Source organism: Ochotona curzoniae, unplaced genomic scaffold (assembly GCF_017591425.1).
Source record: "Ochotona curzoniae isolate NIBS_2020 unplaced genomic scaffold, NIBS_Ocur_1.0 scaffold_3554, whole genome shotgun sequence".
In the NCBI taxonomy this organism is placed as follows: Eukaryota; Metazoa; Chordata; class Mammalia; order Lagomorpha; family Ochotonidae; genus Ochotona; species Ochotona curzoniae.
The window spans coordinates 543,177-564,369 of NW_024467111.1; the positions used below are offsets into that span (position 1 = coordinate 543,177).

The 21,193-nt window shown below is 39.7% G+C and overlaps 1 protein-coding gene across 3 annotated transcripts in view; it reads right to left on the reverse strand.

The window, feature by feature from the left end:
* Positions 1–3,229: 3,229 nt before the first annotated feature.
* Positions 3,230–21,193, reverse strand: part of CNOT6 (CCR4-NOT transcription complex subunit 6) — a 70,619-nt gene continuing 52,655 nt past the window's right edge. For 2 of the 3 annotated variants that reach the window (XM_040964481.1, XM_040964484.1), the window contains exons 5-12: positions 16,909–17,013; positions 16,758–16,826; positions 15,847–16,004; positions 14,950–15,104; positions 13,168–13,322; positions 11,878–12,108; positions 8,659–8,861; positions 3,230–7,082 (exon numbers count right to left, since the gene is read on the reverse strand). In XM_040964481.1, the coding sequence (XP_040820415.1) occupies positions 6,870–7,082; positions 8,659–8,861; positions 11,878–12,108; positions 13,168–13,322; positions 14,950–15,104; positions 15,847–16,004; positions 16,758–16,826; positions 16,909–17,013 (1,289 nt within the window). In that variant the 3' untranslated portion in view covers positions 3,230–6,869. The remainder of the gene's footprint in view (positions 7,083–8,658; positions 8,862–11,877; positions 12,109–13,167; positions 13,323–14,949; positions 15,105–15,846; positions 16,005–16,757; positions 16,827–16,908; positions 17,014–21,193) is intronic. The other variant, XM_040964483.1, reaches the window with a different exon arrangement.

Here is a 21,193-nt window from a genome sequence, read left to right on the forward strand (position 1 = left end):
TTGTTTTAAAAGAAGCCACTAGAACCCATTCCAAGTGGAAATTTTACTGCATACCCTGGGTAGCAGGTGATCCCATGGACCAGAACTGCAGAGCCTTCATTCTGCTGCACTGAGGCCATTCTGCGTTAATGTGGTAGCTCATGTGAGTTACTGGGTCAGGCCACAAGCCGACGATCTCTGGCAAAGTTGGGTGATGCTAATGTAAGACTATTAAGGTTAAGAGAAAACTGTATTTGTGGAAAATAGATTAGAATTGAAGTCTAATTGCACACACTTGATGCAAATGATCTTTGGGAAAAAAACTCATTCATCAAACTGAAATATAAAACTGGCCTACGTGTAGCAACAGGCATCTTTGCTTTTAAATTGTGGTTTTTGGATTCCATTTCCAGAGAATCAGAGATCTTGGCAGTAATTCCCAGAAATCCACAGCAGAAAGGATGAATGGTGAATATAGAACACCATTCAACTCCAGGGCGGGAGTACCCAAGACTCTAATGTCCAACCTGAGCCAAAAACAAGGAAACTTCGGCCATAGGAAGCTGCTGGCTAAACTAAAGATGAGCTCCAATTCTGTGAGGCATCCTTTATGGACTTCCTGCTTGAACATGGCAAACTAGAGGTGACCAAGTTCACATTTCCTTACCCTGGAAAAGCAGCGTGACATTGGGTACCCATTCGACAATTTACTCAGGCCACAGAGGGTTGGTTCTCTTTGGTCCTGGGGTGGCAGTACCTGCATTTGTCCTGAAGTCTGCCATGTGCCTGCTAGGATTCACTGTACCACTGCACCCTTTGTTATGAAGTATATATTTCTACTTAGTTCTGTAAGAATGATTTTAAGTTCAGTGATTTGTACACATTTTTTAAATTAAGGAATTTACAAATTATTTTCCCATTTATTTGAAAGGCAGAGATTATCCATCTGCTGACTCACTCCCGAATTCCAGGGCCATGGCTGGGCTAACCTAAGCCACGTCCAGGTCGGCAGTGACCTTAGCCCTTGGGCCTTTCCAGCTGCCCTCCTAGAAGGGTGAGAAGCAGTCACCGGGAATCCTATCAGTTCTAATGTAGATGTGGATGTCACGATGATAACCTGAGCTGCTTTCCTCAGAAACATTCATGAGGCTTTAGGTATCAATTAGCAACTTCATCTTTCTCATGTTTAGTAACCCATTCTCTGAATATTCAGAGACACAATCTACTACGTGATTTTTGGTTAGTGGTCATTGTCACGATGAAACTCATTCCCTAGCATTATCTCATGTGTCCATGTAATGGTTTCCACATTACACAGTACAGCAGGTTAGAGGAAGGTAATCCTACAGAGGATTAAGCTTCAACCAGCAGTGCTGCACAGTGCCTGCAACACTAGCCACGCTTCTAGTTCCACACATTTCATAAAGGCTCAAGACAGCTCTAAATTATCCTAGAAATAGATATTCTGTAGACCCAGTAGATCCAGCTGTTCCCTTTGCACTTTATCGTTTAAAAAATATCCATTCATTTGAAAGGCACAACAAGAGGAGGGAAAAACAGACCTTCCATTTTCACTCTCCAAATGACCTCAAAGCCAGTTCTGGGTCAACTGAGGCCAGAAGCTAAGATTGCCAAAGAACTTGTGGCAATTTGTCTTTGCTTTCTCAGGTGCATTAGCAGATCAACCAGCAATCAGATGTGACATGTTGGGGTAGCAGCTTACCTTACTGTACAATCATGTCAGTATCTTCAGATAATCCTCCTGCACTAGCCTACAGTGGTCAATAAGCAACTTGAAGCCAGAGTCTATGTCTGCACATCTCTAACCAGCTGAAGACAGCATTCGAGCATTCTGATGTCTCAGCTCTCAGTACCATCAATATGGTGAGCTAGAAAACTGACTGACAATTATGAGTCGCCAAAATGAAGGCCCTGGCTAAGCTTCCCACACTTGCTGGTGTGGGGTTCTGTACTTGTGACAGCCTGGTCTCACTTTGTGAATGAGACTGCAAGCTCCTGGAGCTCACACCAAAACAGTTTCTCAGGACATACATATTTTCAGGTACTTGTTCCTCTAAAGAACATTAACTTGAATTTATAAAGTAAGATGCATCATTCACTATTTTTTTAAACCCTTATTTCTCAACAATTACACATAGGATAGGAACAAGACACCTGTTATAAACAGGCAAGAGATTATAAATCACAATGGACTTTAAAAATTGAGCATCTTCCAGGTCCCTTGCAGTGACTTTGGAAAAGCAGCAGCAGATGGCCTACCACCCACAAGGAAGACCTCAAAAAGCTCCTGTTTCCTGGCTTTGGCCTGGTACAGTCCTGGTCACTGTGGCCATCTGGGGAATCGCCTACCAGATGGAAGATCTCTTTCAAGTGGTTAAAAAACAAAAAACCAACCAAACTCAGTGTATGCTCAGTTACACAAATCTGTTACAGTAGTTTCTTCAAAGCAAATGAATTTAAGTGTTCCTTAATTGTAAGCCAACGTTTGAAGACATGAGAAGCCACACATTTTAAAAGTAAATGCAGGGGCCCGGCATGATAGCCTTGTGGCTAAATCTTCACCTTGCACACACCAAGATCCCATATAGGTGCTGGGTCATGACCCAGCTGCTCCACATCCCATAGCCCCGTTTGTGGCCTGGGAAAGCAGTGGAGGATGGTCCAAAGCTTTAGAACCCTGCACCCACATGGGAGACCCAGAAGAGGTTCTTGACTCCTGGCTTCTGATTGGCTTAGCTCCAGCCATTGTGGCCACTTGGGAAGTGAGCCAGTGGACAGTAAGATCTAAAAAAGTAAATGCAACAAGATACACAGAAAACATGTATGATACTTAACAAATTCTATAACCCCAACAGTGTTTGCTACTGTACTGAAAGGCATTTATTTGAAAAATGTCAATCTCTTTCCAAAAGATGGGAAAGATACGCAAGCCCATTTCTTATATTATGAGGTATTATGGTAACAACAAAAGTTCTTAATGCAAAACGACCATCTGTCATTTAAATATAAAATTGAACTTTGGCAGATATATGAGTGTTATACAGAATAACACAGCCAAGAGAGAGATACATAAGTTTACACAGTTTCTCCACACCATGCCCTGTCCCCTTCCATAGGGCAAGTTATAACCCTGTTCCAGATGACTCAGAATTTTAGATATATAGCCTGCGGTTTAACATTATTTTTCTCAAACTTCAGTACTACAGCTATACAAATTACACTTTTAAGATATTTGAAACAGATACTGAATTTATTGGTTGGCTATGAATAGTAAAATACATCAGTAATGAAAGAGACCCTGTATATAAATATAATACCAGTTCATTACAATTTGACCAAGAAGGTTCCAAACCAAAAAGAACAGTGAAAGCCCTTATTACCACCAATCCAAATGGCAGATGGTCAGTTTTCCATGCCCTTTGCAAAGAGCTGCCCAGGCAAGGTGACATTCTTTGAGCTTAGTGCAACTGGCATGCTGGGTTCCCATGAATGGTAAACGCAGTCCAGTGCATTACACAGCAGGATGTAATGTAAGGAAGGACTGGAAACTCTATTTCAGATACTACTTCAACACAGCAGATACTAAAATGTAAATGAAGAGGGCAGTGAACATTTTAAAATACTGTTTATGAATAGGAGAGAAACACCTGCTGGATGGTGTCTGAATTATCTGCAACACTTGCTATGGATTTATTCATTTAAAAAATTGCTCTTTTTTGTTTGCCCAAGTTGGCTTCTGTCCTTATGCAACACAACCTAAAACCTTAAAACTTATTACAGAAAATAATTTCCTAAGTTTAAATAGTTGAAAACTGGAACTCTATATAAAATTTGAATGTTACTACTTAAAAACTGAATCTCAGAAGAGCTTTGAACTTTCAACATTTAGAAGTGCATTCCATTAAAATAGATGATGTCTTTAGCTTTCAAAGTGCTAACCCAAAAGAAACTTTTCTGGTTGTCACAAAATCAAGTAAGAATGAAAACGGAAACACACTGCTGGGAAATGGCTATCTTCTTGGACTATTAAAGTTGTAACCACCAATTAATTAATACAACTTTAAGCTACCATAAATTAATTTTGTTTAACATTATTTAAATTCTCAAAGCATAAATAATTACCAACACAGCAATTGGTTCTTGAAGAGATTACAAGGAGTTATTTGTCTCCAAATTTCTGATCTTTAAAAAACCCTAGATTTTCTGTAAAACATTCCTAAAACGGATTTATCCAGCAAGAACACTGAGATTACATTATGGCAACACATTAAATGTTTGTTACAGAATTTTTTAAAACAATCTACACTGTAAAAACACACCCGTTTTTATTGCATTTAAGGGAAAGTGGAATATTGAAAATTATTCTAGAACACAGAAAATATTAAACACAAAACACAGAAAGTATCAGTCTCTTTTGGAGTGACAACCTATCCCCCAGAAATCTAAATTCCTCTCTTTTTTCAAGGTTACAGTTGTAATCTGCACTCTTGGTTCAATTTATCACTATCCCAGTAAGGTGGAGAAGTTGTTCAAATTGATCCGCACAAGCAGTATGCTTCAAAGAGGCAACAGCAAGGATTTTCAGGATACAATAGGCCATTATAATCTTAGTTTGCTGTCTCCAGACTCAAAGATTGTGGACAGATGAGCATCTAACCAGTGCGCTCTGGTTCAGCATTGACGATGAACACACAAGGCAGAGTTCTGCACTCCTTGGTAAAGCTCTCTGGACTTCGGGCACCTGATGCAGATCACAGCGAAGTGCTTCCTGGGACTCATTGCCCAACCAGCTCCAGCTCACCCTCCCTGGACATTGTCATGATGCACATTACCAACGCCGTGTTTAGGAAAAGAATGAGTAAACATATCTTTTATTCACACTTCACAAAAAAAAACAAAAAAACCCAAAACACCCAAACCCCCACAAAAAGCTATGTACTAGTTCTATGTCGATGATACCAAAGTTTCCAACGTACTGATTATAAACTGGATGTGTCTGACATTAGCATAACTTAAAAAGCAAAAAAATTTCAAACAATCACAACAAAGTCTTAAAAAAAAAAAAGAAAAAAAAATTTTCAGGAAAAATCAGGTCCAAGACAAAGATTCAAGATCAAAACCTTCTGAAGAAGTTTTTCAAAGGAAAAAAAAATATTCATTTAAACTTGTAATTTTACTTTCTCTTTAAAAACAGAATAAGCACATCTGAGTGCTGAACATTTTTCATAAAATTTTAAGTCATCCTTCAAAATGACTCATTCTCTGTATAAAAACTGCTAACATTCAACATTTCTTAATGCTTACACGGTATCTTTTGCTCCCCTGCCTGCAGTTGAAACAAAAGCAGTTACACCAAGCTCCCTCTAAATTCATTTGATTTCTGAGAGACCAACAAAACAAAGAACAGAATGTATACAAGTTAACTTTGCAAAGTGAAAGCTGGCTATAATTTCTAACCTAAAGCACTATGGGTGAAACTGAGGGTGAAACAAAACTTTGACCTTTGTTCAGAGTAAAATGACTTGGTCAGTTTAAAACTGATCTGAAGAATTGTCTTAGGGACCTGTTTCAAAAATGCATCTAATTTATACTGCTTCATAAATGGAAAATTACTTTTCTTAAAAAAAAAAGATTAAAAAAAACACAGAAACATGGATAACAAAAAGAATTCACATGATAGTAGTATTCTGGGTGACAAACAGCACGGTGAATGACACGAAGAAGCAGGGTTGGGTCTGCTGAGCAGACAGGCCCAGGGACCATCCTATGAACATGTTCCAAAACGTGTTCAGTGCTTCACAATGGAAAGCAGCAACAGCTCATACAAAAGCATTTTCATAAAATCCTCACAAATGTTAAACAGTATTTAAAAATATAAAAGAGGATGCACAGATTTTCTCTGCATGCACAGGCAGTGCTTGGTGAGAACAAATTTAGGCAGGCACAGTAGAGCTAGGACAGGAAGTGTCAGTGAGGAGTGAAGAGCTGTACCTGAGCAGCTGTAATTGCTTCACCTAAAAGGTTAAAGATTTGAAGATATCAGAATGTACATATATCGACCTTTACATTCAGTCCAACAATCCATACAGATCATTCACCATTCAGCTTATCTGTCCTACTAGAATGTATCATAAACACTCAGTAATTCATGAATAAGTTGCATCTGGTTCAAGATTTGGATTTAAAGAACAATGTTCTCAACTTAAAAATAAAGTAGTACAAAAGGGCTAACAAAACCCCTACAGTGCAAATCATTAGCAGAGAAAGTCTGTTGCAACTTCTTTTACAAGCTGGCCTCATAACACATGAAAACAGGTTAAGAAAATCAGCCTTAGGTCACAATACAATCATTTTCAAATCTGAATTTTAGTACAAAAATTTCATAAATCAGGTCTTCATGGATCATATACAATCATAAAGGCTAAATTCAGCTCTATATTTTATAAACAAGTCTGAAAAAGGAGGGAGTAGAGTTTGGAAGAATGGTCTCTGGATGTTACTACTGGCCTCAAAAAAGTAGTGCTACAGATTTCTGTGCAAAGAGAATATGCTGTTCAAACATTTTCCTATTTCAAGGCATGAAAATATACTGGATACAAGAAACAGGAAAATTACTTGTAACAAATTAAAGATAGGTGCAAACACACCAATCCCTGTCTGGCGGTATATAAAGCATATTGGGCTCAGAATTTGTCTGTTGCTAGCACCAAACTTTCATACTAAATCCTTACCAAGTAATTAGATTGAATTTTCAAATCATGTTTAAGAGAAAAACCAAAACATTATGTAGCAGCCACACCTCACTCTTCAGCCGTCCAATTTTCACATGTTTACAAGTATTACTGAGGTTGCCCTCTGAAGGTCCCCGACTACCTCCTGCCAGGAAGGTGAACGCCATTCACCGGGGGCAGGAAAGGCAGCAAGAGCTCCAGTTGTGCAAAAAGTGAGAAGTGGTCAGAGGGGATCAGAGGGTGTGGGCAGCCACTGATGTTGTTCTCAGCTAACCAATGATGGTCCAGAGGTCCCAGGATGCCTAGCGTGTTCAACTGAGGTTTTGAATAAAAGATGTAGTCAATTATACCCTGAAAAACAAGGAAAAAGACAACACTGAAATACTGAATGTGTTCAAGGGACACCTTTACAGTTATACTGAGGGAAATAAACATACTACAAAAATCAAATGTTAAATGATACAAAATAAAACATCTTCCCTCACACCTGAATCTTAAGGAAAAAAAAAAAGTTGTATATTTGAAAGGCTGAGTTACAAAAGTAGGGACAGAAGTGAAGAGAGAAAGATTATCTTCTGTTGGCTGGTTCATTCCCCAAATGGCTGCAACCACCAATGTAGGGCCAGGCCGAAACCAAGAGCATGAAACTCCATCCAGGTCTCCCATTTGGTGTCACAGTGTCTAAGCACTTGAGTCATCTGCTGCTTTTCCAAGGACACTGGCAGAGAGATGCACTGGAAGTGGACAGTTGGGACTCCAACCTGCACGTACATGGGATGCCAATGTTATAGGCCTTTGAACCTTGGGGAGTCCCTAAGACTCCTCACCCTAAGGCCTCTTCTCCTTCCTATTTTAATCTGTGCCACCTTGGCTAATTCCATCTCAACCTTCAAATGTCAGATTCAACCACTTCGCAAAGACCTTCCTGAATCCTGAAATCAATTCTTCTTGCCTTATTGCCAACATACAAGGACACTTGAGGAGAGGCAGAGGCCATATAATCTCTACACTTTTAAGATGCACGAGCTCCTAAGACCCTACTCAGGAATACTTACACCTAACAAATGCTCTAAATGACCACTCTTCTAGCAGGCAAGAAATAGAAAACCAAGCAGAAATACAAAAAAACAGATAAAAAGTACTGCTGAACATAAGACAACAACTCTCCCAGCCAAGCTTTGACAGCAAGTATCTGGGCAAGTAGAGACTCTAAAGTGGACCTTGGAGCAATGAATCCAACAGCATCTCAGAACAATCAAAAACACTTAAGCAGTATCCTTGAAACATGGCTCCACACTGGGGGACCCTGGGATGATACTGGGTGGCCTTCCCCCATTCCTGGGTACTGATATGGTTAGGCTGCTAGAAGTAGCTTTCTCCTTCTGTCTCTACTTTCCCCAGATACCAGAAGAAACAAAGAGACTGAAAGCAGTTGTCTCATCTACTTTCTCCTATTCCTCAACCCTCCACACACTAACTGATGGTCCACATGGCATGTATCCCTCTCAACTATGTAACCATCATCAAAAATAAAATGAATTTACATATTTTAAAAACCCTCCAAACAGCTAATGAAAACCATATGATGTTACTTAAAGGAGTATAGTTTGTTATATTTTAATATTAATATATTTTAGTACAACAGAATGAACTCCTTACTCCAAGTGACACTAAATTAGATACTGTTGTGTCCAACTGCTAGTAAAGAATTCTAGAAACACTGATAAAACAATACTGTTGTCATTTGTTCGTTGTCTCCAAGGGTCTGCATTAACAGGAAGCTAAAATACAAGCTGGGACTAGAACTCAGGCACTCCTGATGGGAACATAAAGCAATCCAACTAAAATGCATACTCTCACAGCCACATTTTAAAGACAAGTGCTAGTAAAGCAGAGGCCTTAGCAGATTCACAGTCTCTGGACATACCTTGAAATCAAATGTGTAATTTGTGTAAGGCATCAGGCCACTTTCATAGGCACTCTTTAACTTGAAACCATGAGTGATTCGTCCATTAGTTGTTCCATTCTTCCCATTACAGCTGAAGTTTGTAAGACTTTCATTGTATCTTAGTTCCTTAAAGTCTTTATGATTTGTTTCTACTCCACCAGTGCTCAAATACTCTACAACACCTAAAATAAAGGCAAATGTACTTTTCCATCAAATACAACAATGTAATCTGAAAGGATCATGTAACAGTAAACACTTTTTAAAAATAGGTTTATTTATCGTTATTGGAAAGTCAGATTTGGATCCACTGGTTCATTCCAAAGTGCTGCAATGGAGCTGAGCCAATCCAAAATCAAGAGTTTCTACCAGGTCTCCCACACTGTGCAGGGTCCCAAGGTTTTAGGCCATCTTTTTCTGCTTTCCCAGGCCACAAGCAGGGAGCTGGAAGGGGAACAGCCGGGACACAAACTGGTGCCCATGTGGGATCCCAGGGCATGCAAGGTGAGGACTTAAGCCACTAGGCTACTGCACCAGGCCTATTTTGTTTGTTTCTTTGTTTTTTAAAAGCAAGATTTACTTATTTATTTGAAATGCAGAGTTACAGAGAGGGAGAAACAGAAGTCTTGTGTCTGCTGGTTCATTCCCTAAATGACTGCACAGGCAGGGGCTGGGCAAGAGAAGGAGTCAGAAGCTTCATTTAGGTCTCCCACACAGGTGCAGGGGTCCACATACTTGAATCATCTCTGTTGCTTCGCAGTTATATTAACAGGGAGCTGGATCAGAAGTGGAGCAGCAAGACTTGAACCAGAAACCATGTGGCATACAGATGCTGCAGATAACAGCTTCATGCACTACACCACAGCACCAGCCCCTGTGTTTTGCTTTTTTCATTTAAAACTGTACCATATGAGCAGATACATCTTCCTTAATGTTTTTAACAGCTAAGTAACACAACTGCTATATTAGTTTCTTTGATTCACTCCATAAGTGACCACTATTGGCTAGAGCTGAAGCGATCTGAAGCCAGGAGCCAGAAACCTCCTCCAGGTCCTCCATGAGAGTACAGTATCCCAAGGCTTTGGGCTGTCCTCGAATGCGTTCCCAGGCCACAAGTAGGAAGCGGATGGGAAGTGGGGCTACTAAGACTAGAACTGGTGCCCTGTTGGGACCCCAGCGCATTCAGGGCAAGGATTCTAGCCACTAGGCTACCACGCCAGGCCTAGATTCAGGTTATTTCTGTTTTTAAAAAATTAAAAGTATCACACAACTGTCATCCTAGTATGTAAGTTTCTTCTTACACTAACTTCTTGGCTTGGCTTGACTCTCAGGACTAGAACTAGAGAAGGCTGTCCGTCAGGTGGAGACAAGCCCCACTGGTCGAGCCCAGACTGCTGCTCACAAGCCCTCTGTAAGGCAGCAGGCACAGCTTGAGCACTTGGCTCCCTTTCACCCTCGGAGGAAATACTGACTGAATTCCTGCTTGCGGGCTTTCACCTGTCTAGCCCTTGCTGCTACAGACATTTTGGGGGCAAGACAGCTAATGAGACCACTGTCTGTTTCCCTGCCTTTTAAATTAAAGTTTTCAAAAGAAAAAATAGGACCGGTGTTGTGTGCAACACTGTCATCCCACCAGTTTGTGTCCTGGATGCTCTACTTCAAATCCAGCCTTTGGCTATGTACCTAGGAAAAGCAGCAAAGATGGCCCGGCTGCTTGGGCTCCTGCTGCCTACCTGGAAGATACAGGACAAGCTCTTGGCACTGGCCTGGTCCAGCATTGGCTGCCACGGCTATTTGGTGACTAAACCAACGGAGAGATGATCTCTATCTGACTTTCAAATAAACAAAGCTTACATAAACAAAGAATGCCATTAGTTGGTTTCAGAATGACTTCACTTTCCCTTGACACTGTTTTTCCAACTTCCCAAGCACAAGACAGGCTCTTTAAGCAAGGTCATTTAATTTTGACTTTTAAATTTTTATTGTATTTGACCAGGAGAGGGAGAGACAGAAAGAGATCTTCTATCACCAGTTTACTTCCTTAAATTCTCATAAAACTCAAAAGCTGGAGTTGGACTAGCCAAAGCCAGGAGTCATCTAGCTTCCCTATGAGGTAGCATGACCTAAATGTTTGAATCAGGTTAGATGGGAAGCAGATGAAACAGGCACTCCAACACTGGATGTGGGCATCTTAAGCCTGATTGAACCAGCAGGCCAAATGTCTGCCCCTCTGCAAATATATTTTAATTTTCATTATTAGCAAAAATGGGACATCTTTCCCATATTTGCTAATAAAATACTGTAGTTTCAAATGGGCCTTAGATGTGTATCACAAGCCATTTTGTCCCTCAGGGACTTTGTAGCTATACCTTAGTAGAGACATAGCTAGGGAGGATTACTCCCTAGCTTCAGTGGCAATATTGCTCCACCTTCCAATATGACAAGACAGATGGAATAAGTTCAGATTTTAGATACTCGTAATTTTCCTGAAAGTAAATTTTAAGTTCCTTTCATCATAATGGCTTTTATCTACTATGATGCCAATCAAATGCTACCAAATATATCTATTCCAAACATCAATGTATGTATTTAGACATACATGCAAGTACAAGCAAAAACGTTCTTGCATGAATGAACCTAAGTAAGGACTTCATTCCAAAAAGTAACATCTTAACATTACAAGGACTGTGACCTATTCTCTGAACCATCTATGGGAAAGTGCTCAAGATCAGGATTTCAATTTTACTGTGCGATTATATATATTATAAAAGATTCTTGCTCTTTTTTGTGGGTTGTCAAAATCATTTGATTGATGATTTGTGTAAATAATCTAGAATCCCTTAAGGAATATTCTAATCAAGTTACCAATCTTTAACTTTGCTGAAATCACAAAATAGTCTTAAACTTTTCAGAGTCTGGATTACATATGATTTAAGAAAATACAACTCTGTGTCCCTTATAGAATTACTTCAAGTTTCACCCACAAGCTTATCAATGGTGGTTAACATTGTTTCTTCTTAAGTCTCTGTAAGGCCATGCATTTTCAAGATGGTCTCTATATTTCAAACATTTTAAAGCCTGTTCATAGTTGCCACTAAAAACTGAATGTCCATTTTTACTAAACTTGAAATGATCAGAAACAACACATTATAAAAACATTTTAGCTCAAAAATCATTTCATATAAAGTAATCTTTTCTTACCAGAGTCTGGCAAAGAATTAAGGTCTGCACATAGCACAAGTGGAATAGTTCCAAATTCTCCCAATACACTCGCTCTGAGGCTTCGAGAGGCTTTATCAATAATGTTCTTCACTTCGGAGAGGAACATCATGGTTTGCACCAGCTTCACATCCGAGTACTCGGGATCCCAGTGCATATGCGCATTCGCCACCAGAATGAGTTGTTTCTCTGTTCCAAGATGTGCCTTTCCAGCTACATCAGATAAACAGAAAACACAGAACCCCTGTTAGCCCGAGAAAGTGATACCTCAGTCTCAGAATACAAAATGATCCCCAACACCCTGCCACAAACCTGAGAAAAACATCAACATCTAGCTTGGCTTGACACTTTCAGAATAGGCACCCATTCTCTTTGGAACAATTCTTCTTTTTAAACAGTTCCATATGCTTAAAACTTTTGGTCTTACTTCAGATGTTCTAAATCACATCTGAAAAAAGTAAAACTTAAACCCTCCTACGTGTATTTAAAACAACCACTAAGTTCTTTCACCTTTCCTATCCTCTGATGCAACTGTTCCTCAGGTGACTTCAGTTTCAGTTCCCACATGAGGTCACTCTAATTGTGTTGTGGGCTAAGGAGTTGATTAGCGCTGGTTGAAATGGACAGAAACAGGAACTGGGCTTCTGGCTAAAAACACCTAGACTAATTGGATTCATCTCTAGCCAATTTTCTGGCTAAATTGGGACTTGGGGTGGGGGTGGGGAAGGTATATAAAGCAGAGGTGAAGGCGCAATAGAGAGAGACTTCACAGACTTCTACCATCACTGGTCTCCTGTGGGTGCTTCATCCCCAAACCTTCTCCCTGTCCACCTTACTAGCTCTGCTGGCTGGCACATAATTGTACTTTCTAAGTAGGTGGTCCATTCATCCAAAACTCTTAAGACTTATTTAAAATAATGGTAAGCCAGTCAGGAGTTAGCTTACACAATCTTCTTGCTGCCAAGGAGTCATGGAAGTATATGAAATTCTATTCCTAAGCAGCTATTTAAATTAGTATTTACTTCAATATTTCTTTTATGTGAAAAAAATTCTTGAAAGCAAATTTAATACTTTTCTGGACAATGTGAGCTCAATGTTGGATATGGGGCTAAAGAGGTACAATAAAAAAAAATTCTCACTGAGTTTCTTCAGGTGTTAAATAAGACCATTAATATATAATGAAATTTCTGTGTTCTAGTCAATTTGAAGATGTCTCATCAGAGCTACTAAGTTTTGGAGATCAGTCTGACAGAAAGCGAAAGGATCACTCACATGACATTTCAATCAATTCCTTTCGAAGTTCTAGTAGTACTGCAACGCCAATATTATCTTTTGTCATGACTCTGTTCAGCATAGCTTCAGACCCTTCTGAATTTGCCATTGCTAGCTGATTAAATTCAACAGTGTGTTTCTGAACCAAAGTAAATCTAAAATGAAAACAAAAACACACACACAAACATAGACTGGGATTACCAAGACATTAACTTTGTGGGAAATGAAGTTTCTCAAACTTCTGTAACAGATGTGATGGCACTAAATCAAGATATGAAAAATCTTGCACACTGGTATAAGTAGCCCACATCCATTTAAAGCTGTTCTCAGTTTGTGAATGACACAACTAACACTTTGAAATACCCTTATAACCTAAAATAATGTATTTATCTTCTTTTTAGGTTTCAGTGCTACATTACTGCATTTTGTAATTTTTCAACAATTTTTCCCCTCTAGTATCCCTTAGGGAATGTTAACTCCATCAGGTTTCAATGAACAATTGGAGTTAAATCCTAGTGAACACCTGAAGAAACAGCAGCACTTTAAACATGTCTCCAACAACAGTTATTTTTTACAAGAGAAAGCAAAAAAATTCAGGGCAGGTCTGGCAGCAAAGCAAACTTGCCACTTGGAAAGCACGTATCCTATGCAAAGCTACTCCACTCCCATTCAGCTCCCTAACAATGCACCTGAGACCCAGCGGATGATGGTCCAAGTATTTCAGTCTCTGCCGCCCAGATGGAGTCTGACTCCTGGCTTTAGCCCAGCCCCAGCTCAGGCAGCCTTTCTCAAACTGAACCAACTGAAGGAAGATACCTCTCTGTCTACTTTCCAAATACATATGTAAATCAACCTTTAAAAAATAACAAAACAGAACAAAAACAAACAAAAGTTTCAGTTGCAGAGTGGGGTAGTGACCAGAAGAGAATCTTCCATAACTCTGATTCATTTCTCAAATGGCTGCCAAGGCTGAGCCAGGTCTCCCACATGAGTGGCAGGGGCCAAAAACACTTGGGCCATCTTCTGCTGCTTTTCCCAGGCCATTAGCAAGGAGTTGGATGGAAACACAGAAACCGGGACACTACCTGGCACCTACAGGAGATATCACCACCACAGATGTCAGCTGTACCTACTATGTTATAATGCCAGCCCTAATAATAAATTTTTATTAAAAAGGTAAAATACATTCTCCTAAATCAATGTCAATTTTCTAAAATAATAAATAATGGCTTTCTCTTGTCAAATAACAACCATATGGATGGCCCCAATCCTGTAAATATTAAGATTTTTTTCCTTTAAAAAAAAAAAACAGGATGAAGGGGCCAACATTGTGCATCAAACTGCTGTTGGCAATGCTGGTATCCCATATCAAAGTGACAGCTGGAGTACCAGGTGTTACATTTCTGGTCCAGCTCCCTGCTAATGTGCCTGGGAACTGGAATTGAAGTCCTGGCTCAGCCTGGTCCAGGACCAGCTGTTGCACTCAGTTGAAGAGTGAACTAGAGCACAGAAGATCTGTCTCCCTGCACCACTCACCTCTCTTTCTGCCTTTCAAATAAGTCAGGGTAAGATAAGTCTGGCTTATGAAATCACTTGATTTGGCCCCACCCAGGTAGCCACAGGCAGGACTTGAAATTCAATAAATTCACAGCATGTAAATTTTAATGTAGTAATTTAAATGGTTCATGAATGATGTTACAAATATCCAAATAGTCCTTGGCAAAAAGGCAGGTCCCTCACCCCAGAAATAAAGCCCTGAAGAAATTTTTTAAGGTGACTTACTTTTCTGTCTTGAAGAATATTGCACAGCCATCAACATGTTTTCTTTCTTGTTCTGACATTGTCCTAGCTCGAGACTTAGGACTAAAGAACCCATTATAACCACGTTCTTTCAGTTCTACCAGAAAAAAACTGTAATACTGTTCCGTTTCAACCTCCTAAAAAATGGTAAATGGCAAAGTTATGGCATTAAGACGAAATTAGTTCTAGCTAATAGTGTGAGAGCTTGAAATAACTGTGCATTGACTTGCAGATTTAAGAATATAACAGCTTTTAACATTAATTTATCTGGAACCAGGCAACAGGAATATCTACTTGTTCTCTTACAGGTCCAGTTGCCAGGGTCAAGTCCTTACTGTTGAGGAGTCATGAGTGCAAAGCTACATACAAAACTGATGGGGAATAAGAATCAAAGGTAGAAGAAACTTCACAGATATAATTTCAGATCAATGAGGAGACAGATTTGATAGGGATTTCACATATTCTTATGAGAGGGACTGAAGCACCACGGTAGCACATACTAGGTCCAATCCTTTGACCTGTATGCCCTGTTCTGGTGACAAGGCAAATTTGTACCTTGGCAATCTTACAATTTCACTAACTTTGCCAACTGATTAGAAAATTAGTGTGTAGGGACACAGGAGTGAGGCAGTGAGTATTTAGCCACTACAGCAAATGCTTAACACCTCAGCTCAACCCTTTGCTCTATCTGACAGCACAGTGCTACAAAGAGACAGGCAGAGGTTTCCAGATTCATTAAAAGCAGAACATAGCCAATATTTTAAGAACCACTGAATGTAGCACTTCAGACGTATCAGTGTACTACATATTAATCTTACTGTCCCTTGCTTTATCAATGCTAAGGAATTTATGTAATTTAAACACGTCTGTATAACTTACTTGAAGGCTTATGATATCAGCATTGCAGCTCAAGATTTCTTGAATAATGGCCTTCTTCCTGTAGTCCCAATTTAGTGCCCATGATGGACAATAGCCGTATAACTGCCGGGTCGCATATTTATCACAAAGAACATTATAGCACATGACAGAAAACAAGGCTGTAGGAAAAATAACTTTACTTATTCACACACGTGACAGAAAAAAATGCAATTTCAGCAATAGTTTTCACTCAAATGTAAAGTTAGCCTTTATTGTTCAATCTATGTTCACTGAACAATTACTATATCCTAGAAAAGGGGGGATAACAAGAGGGCAAAGAGTGACCAAATCAGAATAGAGAAGTACAGCTAAAAGACTGAGCTCCTGGATCCTGTAACTGCTAAGACCCCAGCGCCTCAGTGCCATTCCCTCTCCACCATGCTACTAATGTGGAAACCTGACACATCATTCAATTTCCTTATGTCTATTTTCTTCTACAAAATAACTATGTATTGTTAATCTATGGAAAATGAAATATTACCATAAATCATCAACGCTTCTCCACAGCACACTCTTGGGTGTTGAGGAACTGGGCTGTGCACTAGAGAATGCTGGGCAGCATCCCTTTCCTCCAGCCACACTACAAACCATGACAGTCCTCCAGTTGCCACAACCAACACTCTCACCTCATACTGCCACAAGTTACTTGGACAAAATTACCTCTGAGAAGTTCTGTATTATAAAACACTTCCTTATAACTATAGTATACTTAGGGGCCAGATGAATTAGAATAAAGTCTTCTCTACTCCCTCTCCAACTAAATCAGTCTCAAGCATTCTACTTAAATGTTGCCCTCATTCTAAAGTATGCCCAGAATATTAGTGCTCACAGAAGCCAAGTAAAAATGTGAATTAAAAAATAAAGCTACCAACCAGTTGGTCTTGTTCTGTCTGGTTCTTGTAACATAATCCAAGATCTTGGAGGTGGCTGTTCTGTTGAAACTAGTTGAACAGAAAACATATTAATTAAGCAATATCCTTACTTGTCTGCCTAATAAAAAGGCTTAAACAAATGACCACTTACTTCTTTTTGCAGTACCTGACAAATTATCAAGCAAATAGTTCAGCAGCCTTCTTGTTCCATCAGGTTCCTGATATAGGTTCAAGATAGCCTGGGTGAGTGGATTTCCTGAAAATATTTTTAAATAGCCAAAGTGAAATCAAAATCAAGACAAGAAACTGAAATATTTCAATACTTAAAAACAAACAATGGTCAGATCCAATATTTCAGATAACAAGTAAAATGCCAAACTACATAAAATATTTTCTAGTTTTTAATGTGATGAATAAAATGATTCCTGCAATGAACAGAGGTACCTAGAAACAACTAATAGAGTGTTCTTATCTAGGAAGTGTACTGTTAGTGGTGATCCTGGGCCTCATCAATCATTTCAACAGCAAAGCTATTTATAATGATCAGAGGTAAGTGAAGCGGCTAGCATGGAGTAACAAGTAACCCTATGTACTCCCCCCTTCTGATCCAGCTCCCTGACTGCTAAGGAGAAGCAGCTGAAGATGACCAGGTGTTTGGGCCTCTGTTCTACTTGGAAGACTAGAAGGTGGCTTCTAGCTCTTAGCTCTGGCCTGGCCTAATCCATGCTGTTGCCACCATCTAGGAGTGAACCAGCAGATGGAGGATTCATTCTCTCTCCTTGTCTCTTCCCTTATCTGATTCTTTCAAATAAATAAACAAATCTGTAAAAAGTACATACATACAGAACAGATTTTTTTAAGTCCAGGGTCTGGTGCTATGGCATAGGATGTTAGGCTTCTGCCTGGGTGCTGGCATTTTATGAGCCCCTGTTTGAGTCCCAGTTTCTCCACTTGTGAACAATGTCCCTGTTTCTGTGCCTGCAGAAAGCAGCAGAAGATGGTCCAGATCCTTGGGACTCTGTATCATTGTGGGAGACCTGGAGGAGGCTTCAGGCTGGTTCAGCTCTGGCTGCAGCCAACTGGGGAGTAAACCAATGGATGGAAGATCTCTGTCTCTCCTCTCTTGGTAAATCTGCCTTTCAAATAAAAATGAACAAATAAAAAAAAAGTCTCTCACTCCTCTCACAAAAAAAATTTAAAAAATAAAAAAAAGAGGTCAGTGTACAGTGTAGGGGCTTCATAGCAAAACAAAGGACACGGATAAGATTTAATGAAAATACAACAGAAATGACCCAAACTGAAAGATATCAAAGAAATAAACAGTCCCAAGGGGATTTGTAGGATCAAACAAAAGATATAACAACTTATGTCATCCAAGTCTTGGAGGCAATGGGCAAAGAGAACAGGAAATGTATTCAAAGAAATAATCAGAGCTGGCGCTGTGGTGTCACAACTAAGGCAGTTGCCTATGACAGCAGCAGTCCACACTGGGGCTGGTTCCATGAGGCTCCCTGCTAATGGTCTGGCAGGGACAACAGAAAATTATCCAAATGCATGGGTCCTGCCACCCATGTGGGAAACCTGACAAAGCTCCTGATTCCTGCAGCCATCGAGGGAGTGAGATAGAGACAGAAAACCCCTTTCTCTGTGATGTTCCCTCTTGCTTTAATGCCTATTTTCAAATAAATAAACCTTAAAAGAACTAAACCAAAACCAGGAAGAACATATATATACAGATTCAAGAAGCTAAGCAAATTCCCAAACAGGACACGCTCAAAGGAATCCACATCAAGACACATTACATTCTGAATGTCTATCAACACAAACCATAGTGGCCTTTAAAAAAAAAAAAAAAAAAGAGGAAAGGGCACAATTCTGGGTAGCCAAAAAGAGGAAAGGCATAATATTTTTCAAGTGTTACCAATAAATGAAGAAGTAAAGACATTTTCAGGACAGACAACTGAGACTATGCCAGCAGACCTGCTTAAGGGAACCACTAACGGATGTCCTCTATATGGCGAAGAAATGACAAAACAAACAAAACAACCTTAAAACATTATTAAGGAAGAAAAAAAATCAGTATGAAAATTTAAAAATATGGCTACAAGTGGCAGTTCCTTCCCAAGTTTCCAGAATCATGTCTGGCAGTTAAAATATTGTATAACACTGATACAATTCTAAATGTACCTTAAAAATATTTTTGAAGATTTATATTACAAATAGAGATAAATAAAAGATTATAGTGAGTTAAAATTTCCATATTCTATCTGAACAGGCTAACTGAGAACACAGTAGGCTCCAGTAACTTTTAAATAGACAATAAAGTGCTTGGATCAACCAATAAATATGCTACACAAATAAATAACACTCAAAAATATTACAGATACATTTCAACAGGTATCTTAGAAATGTTTTCTGGCAACCCGAAGAAAAAAGAGAAAAAAACCCCACAGAGAAATAAAAATTAGAATCAAGAAAGATAAATAAAAATGGCAAAATATGCCATAATATGTCAATAATTGCAATGTATCTAAATATACCTATTAAAAGACAAACTGGGAAAATAGATAAAAAAATACCACCCAACTGGGCCCGGCATGGTAGCCTAGAAAGTCCTTGCCTGGCATGCACCCAAATCCCATATGGGCACCAGCTCGTATCCCAGCTGCTCCACTTCCCATTCAGCTCCCTGCTCGTGGCTGGGAAAGCAGTTGAAGATGGTCCAAAGCCTTGGGACCCTGTATCCATATGGGAGACCTGGAAGAGAATCAGGTTCCTGGCTTCAGACTGGCTCAATTCCAGCCATTGTGGCCACTTGGGGAGTGAATCAAAGGATGAAAAATCTTTCTTCTCTGTTTCTCCTTCTCTCTGTAAATCTGACTTTCCAATAAAAATAAATAAATCTCTTTTCAGAAAAATCACCCAACCATGAAAGCAGTTTTAAAAGTTCATGGAAGGCCCAGGCCCAGCAGCCTAGTGGCTAAATCCTTGCATGCATAGGGGTCTCATATGGGCACTGGTTCTAATCCCTGTGGTCCCATTTTCCATCCAGCTTCCTGCTTGTGACCTGGGAAAGCAGTCCAGGACAGCCCAAAGTCTTGGGACCCTGCACCTGCATGGGAGGCCAGGAGGAGGTTCCTGGTTCCTGACTTCGGATCAGTTCAATTCCAGCTGTTGCATCCACTTGGGGAGTAAATCAACAAACAGAAGATCTTCCTCTGTCTCTCCTCCTCCTCTCTGTATATCTGACTTTCCAATAAAAAATAAAATAAATCTTAAAACAACATTTATGAAAAAAAGATTGGAACTAAACAAATTTTGTTTAGGTACAAAAAATACTACAAAATCATGTATTCTTTTAAAACATACATTTTCCAAAAACTTTAAATAAATAGTCCTTGTACAAAGGAATTCAACATATTCAAGTAAAATAGCATATAAAGATAAAAATGAAAAATATAAACTTCACTTCTCAATGTAAGCTCCATCAAGGTTAACACATTTTTGCTTAGTACCAGCCATTCTTCCCTAACGAACTGAGGGCCCTAGGAATTTAACTGTATTGATGGAGTCTTTTCTTCTAAGAAAAACTGATGACCCTTTAAGGATATTTTTTTTAAAGATTTATTTTTATTATTTTTTTATCGGAAAGGCGGATATACAGAGAAGAGAGACAGAGAGGAAGATCTTCCATCCGATGATTCACTCCCCAAGTGAGCACAATGGCCAGTGCTATGCCGATCCAAGGCCAGGAGACTCTTCTGGGTCTCCCACGCGGATGCAGGGTCCCAAAGCCATGGGCCATCCTCGACTGCTTTCCCGGGCCACAGGCAGGGAGCTGGAAGGGAAGCGGGGCTGCCGGGGATAGAACCAGCGCCCATATGGGATCTTGGGGCGTGCAAGGTGAGGACCTTAACTACTCCTCCACCGCGCCGGGCCCAAGAATATTTTTTAAATTTTTATTGGAAAGTCAGATTTACACAGAGAAGGAGAGACAGAGAGGAAGATCTTCCATCCACTGATTCACTTCCCAAGTGTTACAACAGCCAGAGCTGCGCTGATCCAAAGCCAGGAGCCCGGAGCCTCTTCTGGGTCTCCCATACGGCTGCAGGATCCCAAGGCTTTGGGCCATCCTTGATTGCTTTTTCAGGCTACAAGTAGCAAGCTGAATGGGAATCGAGGTTGTCAGGATACAAACCAGCACCCACATGGGATCCTGGCACATGCCAGGGTGAGGATTTTAGCCATTAAACTACCACACTGGGCCCTACTGCATAAATATCTTAAGGCAAAAATCAACAAATGCAAAATTATAGTTGGAGACTTAATAACCTCCTCACAATGGATAATACTAGACTCCCCCTGAACCCCCAAAAAACCTTGATGATAATTAACTTTTAAAAAATATTTATTTTTATTTGAAATATAGAATCAGA